General features: G+C 45.8%; 1 protein-coding gene across 3 annotated transcripts in view; it reads right to left on the bottom strand.

Annotated features, from left to right (window-relative positions):
- The window catches only part of LOC106610164 (neuronal membrane glycoprotein M6-a), a 73,146-nt gene that overhangs the window by 42,855 nt on the left and 17,280 nt on the right, over positions 1-13,011 (bottom strand). The window contains exon 1 of one of the 3 annotated variants that reach the window (XM_014209345.2): positions 7,517-7,804. The exons of 1 other annotated variant lie outside the window; for it this stretch is intronic. In XM_014209345.2, coding sequence (XP_014064820.1) covers positions 7,517-7,553 — 37 coding nt within the window. In that variant the 5' untranslated portion in view covers positions 7,554-7,804. Of the gene's footprint in view, positions 1-7,516; positions 7,805-13,011 lie in introns of those variants that run through there. One more of the 3 variants, XM_014209343.2, reaches the window with a different exon arrangement.

Genomic DNA, 13,011 nt, shown 5'->3' with positions numbered 1-13,011 from the left:
GTACACAGTGCACTCACTACCTCTGCAGTCATTACGTTGGGAGTATTAAAGCTCGGACCGATGTATCACTGCGACCTCATCGCGCATTCTCACCTGCATTAGAAGAGTCTTGCTACACCATTATCCTCTAACAAGACACATTTTGGTTGAAGGCATGCGGTTGCGCAACTGACTAGTTTTCCCCTTTCCTTTCCTTTCCCTCCCTTCCTCCTCTTCAACATCATCCTCCTCCCCATCATTATCCTCAATCACCTCTGGTCTCACTTTAAGCCACCAATTCCACAACCATCTCCTAACACCAGCATGACATTGGGGAATGAGAAGTGTTCATGTCTGTGTCCTGCTATAGTGTTACTAACTGGGTTTGATTCATGTTCACTTACAGGGGGGACAAACAGGAAGTGCTAAATGATGGTGCTGGTACTAACTGCACTGTAATTAGAGGTCATTCATTAGCCTCTGTGTTAGTACAGGCACAGGCAGCATCGTAAACCAGGAACACTCGGCAACGGCATTAAACAAAGTGTCTCTTTATGGAGTCCATCCTGCGAGACACCGCAGCACTGCTAATGGCTTTGCTAATGAAATCAAATCACATTTTATTGGTTGTATACAACATATTTTGTGGCCTTGCTAGGGAGCTAGCATCTATGATGCTTTCCTGTTCCATTGCAAAAGACTGACAATGTACAATATAGCCCGAGGGTAACACTTTACCTAAGGCAAACAGATATAATGCATTATAGTACCTATGAACGCCTCATTAGGTCTTAGTATCGTCTGATAACTGCAAATGAAAATGAATTGACTGTTCTTTAGCTGACATCCTTTTATGATGACAATACAATGAACAGAATGAGCGATGATGAGTGAGCCGTGTCAGTTTGCTGTCTGGCTGGCTGTCTGCACACAGCATAACAAAACGAGTTGCTTGACTTCAATAATACTCTGCCCCAAAAACAAAAGGACGAACGCCAAAAATCGATAGAGGACAAAGCATCCCATTTTCACCCGGGGACAAATTCCATTATACATTTAAAGATGGTCCTTTTAGAACTGGCCAGTGGCATGAAAATGTAATCGTAAAGCGATCATTGTAAAACAACGATTCTCAACACAAATATGTGGCGCAATTTAGGCTACCTGTCGCATGTAGGCTACCTGTCGCAAGGACGATGGGATGGGAAATGACAAATCTCAGGCTAGATAATTGCTATTAGCCTGAAACACCACTGACATTGCACCAATCTATAGATTGTATTGTCTGTCACTGTGCACGATCAAAGTCCAATGACTATAACCCTGTCCAGCTAGATTGAGCATGCAGTTCTAGTACGTTCTACTGTGCTCTAGATTGACAGTACACACAGAGTAATTTACTCCAAGCTACATGTTAAATGTGTCATAATCAGTTGATGTTTCCTAAATGACAGTAAGTGTTGATGTAATGTCAACAAATGACTGTATTCCTGGCTGGGTGTTGAACCCATGACCTTGGTGTCACACGTCATTTAGCCTAACAATGGGGTTATACAGTGGCGCCCTGGGGAACATACAGTCTGGTAGATTAGGCTAATCAACAAAGGCCTTGAGGTAAGCAATCGTACCCATCTGAACAGAGCACAACGAAACAGTTGCTTTACTTCAATACAATTCTGCTCCAAAATACAAGCAAACAACTAAAAATGTAAGAGGAATTATTGTCCAGTTATAGCCAGTCCAGCGCTAGACAAAGTCCGCTTTCCCAGAGACCCCAGTCAGAACACTCATCGGACGTAATCGGTGGCGTTGCCCTGGTACCTTGACCTTTCTCTCAGTACTTTAGTCACCATGCTCCTCCAGCTGTAACAACGAGAAAGCTTGTTAGCATAATTGCAGTCCGGAGAGGAGTGGAGCAGACAGAAGGTAAGAGAGGGAAGCCCCGGCCGGATCTTTCTGGCCTAAATAGACTACACTAGGACCAGCCAGGCAGGACGTTTTATGACTGAAGTCCTATCAGTGCCAAGGCCAGGCTAGCAATCACCCTGGAGCAACAGAACTCTACTCCCAGACTTGCCTCCCTCCCTCCCTGTACCCTTTTCTGAAACACGGTAGGGTTGCTTCTCTGCCTTCCTCCCATTCTCCCTGCCTCTCATAGGCCTGCCTACATGCTTCTTTCCTTTGCTCCCTGCCTATCTCCCTGCCTCCCTCCCTCTCTCCCTGCCTATCTCCCTGCCTCCCTCCCTCTCTCCCTGCCTCCCTCCCTATCTCCCTGCCTCCCTCCCTCTCTCCCTGCCTCCCTCCCTCTCTCCCTGCCTATCTCCCTGCCTCCCTCCCTCTCTCCCTGCCTCCCTCCCTCTCTCCCTGCCTATCTCCCTGCCTCCCTCCCTCTCTCCCTGCCTCCCTCCCTCTCTCCCTGCCTATCTCCCTGCCTCCCTCCCTCTCTCCCTGCCTATCTCCCTGCCTCCCTCCCTCTCTCTCTGCCTCCCTCCCTCTCTCCCTGCCCATCTCCCTGCCTGCCTCCTTCTCTGCATGACCCCCACGGCCCACTAACTCCCTCTGCCTCTTGGATACTGAGAGTTATGGATCACTTTCTCTTAGCCAATACCCACTGGTGGGCGAAGGGGACGGTGATTTGTAGCTTATGGCTTACACAGGTACTGGATCAAGTTGATTCAGATATTTATCTTGGAACCCACAGTCTGAGTCACAGACCATCCAGAATGTAATGAAAGAGCCTAGACAAGCCCTAAGGTGAGTTTGTAGTCGGTAGAGTGTGAGGGATCTCTATAGGACTATATCACTGAAAACACTGGTTCAACATTTTATCCACACGCATAATGAGAGTATTTTTGTCACAGAACCTCAGTTTGGACCAGTGTCATTTCAGCCCCCATTTCACAGCATAGTACACTCTCTAACTATATTGTCAGGCTCAATCATTGATGCAAACCACGGTGGGCCAGTTAGTCGATTGTTTATGTACCAGAGTTAGTAACGTGACAACAATTGTCTCAACTCGACTGTTTTTACGAACAGAAAAAAGCTCCACTGTCCTAAAAGACAAGCAACATCCAATAACGTTAACCCAAAGTGAAGGAAGAGAGTCAATTAGTCATTCAAATGGTTCAACATAAATCAGCCGCGAAAATCCCACACAGCTCTGTTACAAAAATCCAAGAGAGTGCTGATGGATGTTCATACGTCCTTACCATGGAGTTCTGTTGGTAGCAACAGCAGCATGATGCTAGCTGTAGATGGGGGAGTGCAGCCTGGGTATTTCATTTCACTCCCGCTGCGGCTTATCACGCCCGGATAAATCAATAGTGCTTCAATATTCAAACTGCCATCAGAGACCGGCTTGATTCTAATTGAATTATATTATAAGCCCTCCATTTTCCAAGCTATGAACGCTTTACAATGTGGAAGTGCTGTACTTCCTGATACAATCAACAAGAGATTGGAGGTGGTTGAAGATGACAGGGAATAGTTTATTGAAATCAGGCAGGAGTTTTTAGTCAGCAAATAGCACTTTTGTCCCAACCAGTCATCACCATAACATTCAGCATCACCGTCCCCATAATCAACACCATAACATCATCAGAATCATCACCATGTTCGTCACCGTTATGACCACAGCTGCCCGTGCTGACCCCCCACGCAGAGTACTTCCTAATGCTCTGTATTTCTAAATCTAAGTGTTTGGGGAGACCAGATATGTGTGTTTATGTGTGTGTGTGTGTGTGTGTGTGTGTGTGTGTTTGTGTGTGTGTGTGTTTGCGTGTGTGTGTGCGTACAGTGATTAATGTCTGTGTAAGCGTGTGTTGCCGCGTTGATATACGGGTAGGAGGTATTTGCTTTCTCAAAAATCGACACCATTACCTTGTTAATCTCCATACTTCTTCAAACCCACTCCCGCTATCCCTCCTGCTTTCTCCAAAACAACATCCCTCCATCCATCAGAGAGAGAGAGAGAGAGAGAGAGAGAGAGAGAGAGAGAGCGAGAGAGAGAGAGTGTGAAAGAGCACCTCCCATCTCTCCGTCGTCACCACCATCGCTGTCGTTTTGTTTCTCCACAGCACATCTCTGCTCACCCAGCTACCTCCCTCCCTCCATCTCTCCTTCTGTCGTCCCTTGCCCTCTCCCTCCAATTGTCCCTTCCCTCAGCCTGCTAAAGAGATTTGCATTGATCATTTTTTTCTGTGGGTTCGGCTATATTTGTGGTTAGCCAAGTATGCTGCAATGAAGTATAGGAGACCCGCAGCCGCATAGAGGGAAGTAGAGAGAGAGCAAGCGAGAGAGAGAGAGAGAGAGAGAGAGAGAGAGAGAGACTATCAGTATTCTGCTATCCAACACCCCAAGGCATTTATTATTATCTCAAGAAAGCAACAACTGCCTGGACAAATATTCACAGACCCTCTGCTTTCAGCACCTGACTCTTTAGACTCTAGAGAGTATGGTAATGAAGAGATGACACGCAGGGAAACAACTAATTGAACTGGGAACTTCAAATGGTTCGAGTCCAGCAGTTGAAGATTTTCCAAAGGCCGGAGCTAACACATTTTCTCCCAGAGGTGGGTGGTGCTCACTCAGAAGTAAACAACCATCTAATCCCACCAACCCCTGTCGGTAAACATAGACTGACTCTGTTGCTGTTGCTGGCAAACTGTGATGGGGCACATTTTGGATTTGGTCACATTGAGTACCATCGCCACATGGTTGTAGTTATTTTGGCATTGGGAGAGATAGACAGAGAAAGAGAGAGAGAGAAGGGATAGAGAGAGAGAAGAGCCAGAGACAGAGTTCTTAACATATGTTTCCCATGCAAATAAAGCTCCTTGAATTGAATTGAATTGAGAGAGAGAGAGAAACAGAGAGAGAAGAGAGAGGTAGAGAGACAGAGAGAAGAGAGACAGAGACAGAGACAGAGACAGAGAGAGAAGGGATGGAGAGAGACAGATTGAGAGTGAGAAAAAAAGAAAGAAAAGATTATGGGTTCTACAAAAACAAAATGATATGTTTAAGCTGCCCTGTTTTTTTTCTCTCTCTCCCTCCATCTCTCTCTATTTCAGATGTGGGTCGGGGCTAATGAGCGATCAACAGAACAGTTACTTAAATACGCGACAGGGACCACTGGAAGGACAATGACCATGGCAGGGAACCTTCACTCACTCCCTCACTCTCTCTCTCCCCCTATCTTTCTTTCTCCCCCCCTCTCTCTCTTTCCATCTCTCTCTCTCGCTCTCTCTCCCTCCCGCTTCTCTCCCTCCCTCCCTCTCTCTATCTCATAGTCATAGTCTCTCTCTCTCTCTCTCTCCCTTCCCCCTCTCTCACTCCCTCTTTCTCATTCTCAATTCAACTCTCTCTCTCTCTCTCTCTCTCCCCCCTCTCTCACTCCCTCTTTCTCATTCTCAATTCAATTCAAGGGGATTTATTGGCATGGGAAACATGTTTACATTGCCAAAGGAAGTGAAATGGATAAGCAAAAGTGAAACAAAGAATAAAAAGTGAACAGTAAATATTACACTCACACAAGTTCCAAAAGAATAAAGACATTTAAAATGTCATATTATGTCTATATACAGTGTTGTAACGATGTGCAAATAGTTTAAGTACAAAAGGGACAATAAATAAACATACATATGGGTTGTATTTACAATGGTGTTTGTTCTTCACTGGTTGCCCTTTTCTTGTGGCAACAGGTCATAAATCTGGCTGCTGTGATGGCACACTGGTATTTCACCCAGTAGATATGGGAGTTTATCAAAATTGGATTTGTTTTCAAATTCTTTGTGGGTCTGTGTAATCTGAGGGAAATATGTGTCTCTAATATGGTCATACATTTGGCAGGAGGTTAGGAAGTGCACCTCAGTTTCCACCTCATTTTGTGGGCAGTGTGCACATAGCCTGTCTTCTCTTGAGAGCCAGGTCTGCCTACGGCGGCCTCTCTCAATAGCAAGGCTATGATCACTGAGTCTGTACATAGTCAAAGCTTTCCTTAAGTTTGGGTCAGTTACAGTGGTCAAGTATTCTGCCACTGTGTACTCCCTGTTTAGGGCCAAATAGCATTCTAGTTGCTCTGTTTTTTTGTTAATTCTTTCCAATGTGCCAAGTAATTATCTTTTTGTTTTTCTCAGGATTTGGTTGGGTCTAGTTGTGTTGCTGTCCTGGGGCTCTGTGGGGTATGTTTGTGTTTGTGAACAGAGCCCCAGGACCAGCCTGCTTAAGGTACTCTTCTCCAGGTTCATCTCTCTGTAGGTGATGACTTTGTTATGGAAGAATATCGCTGTCTCTCTCCCCCTCTGTCTCTCTCTCTACACTCCAACCCCAAGTGTAACCTTTTGTAACGTGTTTTTAGTGGAGGGGCGGGGGTGTGTGGTTCATATGTGTAAATTGTGTATGTGAAAGCGGCGTGGGGGAGGAGGTAAAGGGGAGGGGAGGGAGAGGGAGAGGGAGGGGAAGGAAGGAAGGAAGGAAGGAAGGAAGGAAGGAAGGAAGGAAGGAAGGAAGGAAGGAAGGAAGGAAGGAAGGAAGGAAGGAAGGAAGGAAGGAAGGAAGGAAGGAAGGAAGGAAGGAAGGAAGGAAGGAAGGAAGGAAGGAAGGAAGGAAGGAAGGGCAGCATCTGCTTGGGCTAAAGATGGGTCCCCATGCTTTTCTCTGATTGGCTAAGAGTGTCCGTCATCTATAAAAACAGTCAGAAATATTCATTCCATCTCCATAACAGAAAACGCATTCACATTTTTCATTCATAATGGGTATATAGTGTTAGCTAGCGCTGCATACGTGTTCTGTTGATCCCCCCTCGACAAGACAACACCCGCCCATCCTCCAGCACAGTGCCATTAAATGAGATGAATGGTACAGCTGCCATACACCCCGCCACTAAACAAACAACTGTTACTGGGTCAAAGGGACAGGAGGACAGACAGGCGTGCTAATCTGATTTGAGATGATTTGAGCTTAGATAGCATTGTAATGGCTGCATTGTTTCCATACCCGGGGAAAATGGAGAGAGTGAGTGAAGGAGGGAGGGATGGAGGGAGGGAAGTGAATTCACTTCTCTTCTGTCTCTTGTGAGCCGCCAAGAGAAGCGTTCAAGCAGAAGACAAGACAATTCCCACGGACCCCGTCTCCAATCCACCACTCAACAAACAAGGGACCCCCAAACACCCGCCTCCTTCTCTCTGCCTCCCTCCCTCCCTCCCTCCCTCCATCCTCCCCACCCTCCACCCTTCAAAACAGCATTGCTCAAATCAAAATAAAACCAGCGCAATTCCAATGAACTCTGAACGATGATGACAATCAATAATAATGAAAAAAATCTCCCGAAAACACTCAAGTAATTACAATCCATGTGTTTCTTAGTCTGCATCAGTAGCTTATTCTTTGCTTGGCAGCATCCAAATACATGTCTGTGTCAAAGAGAGAGTGTGTAACATAGGCATACAGTACATACAGTTGCAGCAGCAGCAACACAAAGGAAAAATGGATAGCTCCGAGATATTTAAAAAATGTTTTTAAAGATTTTACACCGTACCTTTTGAATTCTGTCCTTCTTCCATATTCTCTTCCATTGTGACTGGGTTTTTGTCCACTTCGATTTCAATACACGGAAATTTCACAAAGCCTTTCGGTCAGAAGTGGATAAAGCCTCCTCTCGGCTGGGTGTGTGTACAGTGTGAGTGTGTGTTGGGGTGTGTTTTGTCCCCTAGCTGTGAGTTGTGGCGTTGTAGCAGTGAGCAGCTCCTAGGGAAGTCCGCTCTCAGTGTTGTGCTGTCTCTCTCAGACTCTCACTCACACCCTTCCCTCGCTCCTCTCTCTCTCTCTCTCTGGCACTCACACGCCTCCCTCTCTCTCTCTCACCCGTCTCTCTCTCTCTCTCTCCCTCCCTTTCTCTGTCTCTCTCTCTCTCTCTCTCTCTCTCTCTCTCTCTCTCTCTCTCTCTCTCTCTCTCTCTCTCTCTCTCTCTCTCACTCTCTCCTCTCTCTCTCTCTCTCTCTCTCTCTCTCTCTCCTCTCTCTCCTCTCCCTCTCTCTCTCTCTCTCTCTCTATCTCTCTCTCTCTCAGAGCGCGGCAGCCCCTGATCTCATTCCTTCTGTTCTTCTGATGATGATCAATTCCTCCTGTCCATTAATAGAAACCGCAACACCAGGAAGCACATAACTGGACTGGGAGAGAAAAATCAAACTCCTCTTCCCTTGAAATGTCTTAAGCATAAACATGAATAACCATGTTTTTGAAGGAAGGAGTGTAAAGGGAAGACTGAGTCCAGGAGGAATGCAAAGAGCAACTCTACTTCCCTGTGAGTTTCTTTAAATGGAAATTGAGAACAATACTGCTGAATTGGGAAGGCAGAAAAGGAGGAATGGGCTTCGCTACAAGGAGAAAGACATAAGCAGGTGTTCAGCCATAAAAACAAGGGATTGAGGGTCTGTATTAGAAGCAGGATGGTGAAAGCAGCAGCAGCAGCAGCCCGGCACACTGTGAGCAGATGGAGGGGTGTAACCAGCCCAACAGCCACTCTCCCTCGCACCCTCCTCCCCCACCAAACCCCCCTGTTTTTTTAGCGTAAATGGAAGAGCCCGCCAGTCAGCCTGCCTGTGGTTAAGTTATGCTGCACTGACTAGTGAAAGGAAGAGGATATATGTTTTTACCTTCTGATATTGAATTATGCCTTTTTCATTGCGGTTCATTGCTTTTTCATTGCGGTGTTGGGCTTAGATGGCAGTATGTCTGTGTGTTGTCACAAAGGTATACAGTGCTATGGCTCTCAAAGAACCCCTTTCTCAATGACAAAGAGTATTGATGAGACTTTTTGTTGTTGCTAGCACTAGTCGGCTGTACCTGCGCCAAAACTCTTTTGAAAAAGTGAGCCAACATGTTTTCAGCACTTTTATTTCCATGACTGATCCATGCTCTCTCCTGTCTCTGCAGCAGACATAATGGTGAGCAATATGTTCAGGAACATCAAATCACAATAAAATCACAGTATCAAATCACAATGCATATAGAATGGTGAGAACCGTAATACCTATCGTATCGGCACCTAAATATCGTGATACCGTATGGTGAGGTCCTTGGCAATCCCCAGCCCTAACACGCACGCTCGCACGCACACGTGCACACACACACACTCACACATATCTCTGTCGTTTATAGAGTGACTGATTTACAGTATAGGGGATGCTGTAGGGGTTTTACAGGGGAGGTCATATACACAAAGAGAACAGAATGACAACGTTTCCTAGGGGTTGTTGTCTTATGTAGCTGGTCTTAAAGCTCTGGGACAGGTTCTCATAGCGCCTCAGGACACAGGCACTCCTGGTTGATCCCTATAGGGTTACAGGGTTGGTGAGGGAAGCAGGCAGTAATTGTGATTGAACCCGATGCCCCAGAAGACTATGTTAACCCTCTGAACTAAAGGCTTTAGCCTCAGAGAAGGTTAGTCATCAGACAGGTCCCTCTTGCAAAAGAGATTGTATCTCAATGAGACGAACCTGTATAAAGGTTAAATGAAGACAATCGATCACTGGTTACACGTAGATCGATTTGAGCTGTGTATCTCCACTCTGCCTGGTTCCCCAGCACCCCAGCCAGTACTACCGAGGGCTACTGTCTGAATGAAGCACTGATTGGTTATGGTTGGTGAGTACAATCAGGGCTGGACACAGCACTAATCAGTCACACTGTTCTGGCCAACAGCCAACACACACACACACACACACACACACACACACACACAAAATCGCTCTGGCGGAAGAGTTGGCGCAAAAATGTAGCGCTGCGTGGTACTGCTTCGTACACACAGGCGCACATTGAGATAAGACCTGCAGCCAAATCAATGATCTCTCAATCAATCAATATTAGCAATTGGTGTTAAATGATGACAATAGAATGGTAACAAAAAAAACACACGTTAAATGTGACAGCACATGATGATAAAAATGATGAAAATGCAAACGAGGAATCAAGTTCATTATTAAAACACACACAGATGAAATAACCCATAGCTGTCTTTAACTGCTGTGTGAATCTGATCCTGTTCGTTTTCTATGCCGTCAGCAGCAGTGGCACGTCCACATAAAGACAAGTGGGAGACCTGAGCACGACTCTGCACGGAGGCAGCGGTAACCACGGCGCGTGTCGCTCTGCATGCAGCGGCAGGCACGACAGCCTAGCAACGACAGCACGAGCTGCGCGCCTGGCGACGGCGGTGAGATGTGATGTGGCGGCCGCGCCCGAGATGAAAATGATTGGCTGCAGTCAGCCAGGTCATTAACAATGAGAAGGAAGTAGAGGAGATAGAATGCAAGGAATCACAGAATGACAAAATGAAATTGAGCCGCAGACTCCAGAGAAAAGCAGCGCAGCTGATAATAATTGTGTGCAAGTAGTGCCAGAGCAGAGTTGATCTGGGCAGAGGAGGAGTGAGGAGTGACCCTGCATCAGGTATGGTCTGAGGGGAGCGTAGAGCTCACGTTGATGAAAGACACTGTAGATAGGAATACGGAGTGGATGTGGAATCAGATACGGTTGGGCTGACAGCTGATAGAAGATCTCAGGACTGAATCAGATCGTCTAGACGCACAAGGCAGATAGTCTAGACGGATAGGAGATAGAAGAACGATACTGAATGAAATACTGAATCACATTGATTCAGATACTACAGATACTGGAAGTAAGCCATGTGCTTCTGTGTAGAATTCAAGTGACAGGAATGTAGGCCTACCGCGCCAATGAACAACGACAGATTAAAACCGTTTTATTTTTTTGTGACACTCACAGTGCAGACTGTTGAGTTATTTTTCCTTTGCTAATTATGCTATGAACCAGCCACTTATCTGGCCATTACTATGCTATTAATGTCTGTAATCTCAGCTACGGGTTTGTTTCTCACGCATACTAATCAGACAATGGAGAGCGCCATGACAACCTGAGATTGGCTAGAGTGGCAGAGAGGTTGAGTTTCTGAGAACCTAGGGCCAGGATGGATGACTCATACCACAGGCCTGGACGTAGGCCCGCGCCCGCACACCCTCACAACTGCTTCTGTATCGCTGGTAGAACAAGACAATGTTCCAACGACAAAACAATAAAATCTTCTCTACTATACAAGTTGTAATTTTCTCAAGAGACACATTACTGAAACCAAGACGCAGACTCAACATACCGATAGGCTAGAAAATGTCATGTAATCATTCTGAATATTTAATTTTTTTATTTTTATTTCACCTTTATTTAACCAGGTAGGCAAGTTGAGAACAAGTTCTCATTTACAATTGCGACCTGGCCAAGATAAAGCAAAGCAGTTCGACAACATACAAAAACACAGAGTTACACATGGAGTAAAACAACATACAATCAATGATGCAGTAGAAAAAAATAAGACTATATACAATGTGAGCAAATGATGTGAGATAAGGGAGGTAGAGGCAAAAAGGCCATGGTGGCAAAGTAAATAAAGTATAGCATGTAAAGCACTGGAATGGTAGATTTGTAGTTTGAAGAAAGTTCAAAGTTAAATTATAAATAATATAAAGGAATATAAAGGATAAATAAAGGAGCAAAATAAATTAAATAAATAAATACAGTAGGGGAAGAGGTAGTAGTTTGGGCTAAATTATAGATGGGCTATGTACAGGTGCAGTGATCTGGGAGCTGCTCTGATAGCTGGTGCTTAAAGCTAGTGAGGGAGATAAGTGTTTCCAGTTTCAGAGATTTTTGTAGTTCGTTCCAGTCATTGGCAGCAGAGAACTGGAAGGAGAGATGACCAAAGGAGGAGTTGGCTTTAGGGGTGACCAGAGAGATATACCTGCTGGAGCGCGTGCTACAGGTGGATGCTGCTATGGTGACCAGTGAGCGGAGATAACCTGGAGCCAATGTGTTTGGCGACGATTATGAAGCGAAGGCCAGCCAACGAGAGCGTACAGGTCGCAGTGGTGGGTAGTATATGGGGCTTTGGTGACAAAACGGATGGCACTGTGATAGACTGCATCCAGCTTGTTGAGTAGGGTATTGGAGGCTATTTTGTAAATGACATCGCCAAAGTCGAGGATTGGTAGGATGGTCAGTTTTACGAGGGTATGTTTGGCAGCATGAGTGAAGGATGCTTTGTTGCGAAATAGGAAGCCAATTCTAGATTTAACTTTGGATTGGAGATGATTGATGTGAGTCTGGAAGGAGAGTTTACAGTCTAACCAGACACCTAGGTATTTGTAGTTGTCCACAAATTCTAAGTTAGAACCGTCCAGAGAAGTGATGCTGGACAGGCGGGCAGGTGCAGGCAGCGATCGGTTGAAGAGCATGCATTTAGTTTTACTTGTGTTTAGGAGCAGTTGGAGACCACGGAAGGAGAGTTGAATGGCTTTGAAGCTCGTCTGGAGGATTGTTAACACAGTGTCCAAAGAAGGGCCAGAAGTATACAGAATGGTGTCGTCTGCGTAGAGGTGGATCAGAGATTCACCAGCAGCAAGAGCGACATCATTGATGTGTACAGAGAAAAGAGTTGGCCCAATAATTGAACCCTGTGGTACCCCCATAGAGACTGCCAGAGGTCCGGACAGCAGGCCCTCGATTTGACACACTGAACTCTGTCAGAGAAGTAGTTGGTGAACCAGGCGACGCAATCGTTTGAGAAACCAAGGCTACTGAGTCTGCCGATGAGGATGTGGTGATTAACAGAGTCAAAAGCTTTGGCCAGGTCAATGAATACGGCAGCACAGTATTGTTTCATATCGATGGCGGTTACGATGTCGTTTAGGACCTTGAGCGTTGCTGAGGTGCACCCATGACCAGCTCTGAAACCAGATTGCATAGCGGAGAGGGTGCGGTGGGATTCGAAATGGTCGGTAATCTGTTTGTTGACTTGGCTTTCGAAGACCTTAGAAAGGCAGGGTAGGATGGATATAGGTCTGTAGCAATTTGGGTCAAGAGTGTCACCTCCTTTGAAGAGGGGGATGACAGCAGCTGCTTTCCAATCTATGGGAATCTCAGACGACACGAAAGAGAGATTGAACAGGCTAGTAATAGGGG

The sequence above is a fragment of the Salmo salar genome, chromosome ssa08, assembly GCF_905237065.1.
Source record: "Salmo salar chromosome ssa08, Ssal_v3.1, whole genome shotgun sequence".
In the NCBI taxonomy this organism is placed as follows: Eukaryota; Metazoa; Chordata; class Actinopteri; order Salmoniformes; family Salmonidae; genus Salmo; species Salmo salar.
This window is presented reverse-complemented; position numbering and strand designations above follow the sequence as displayed.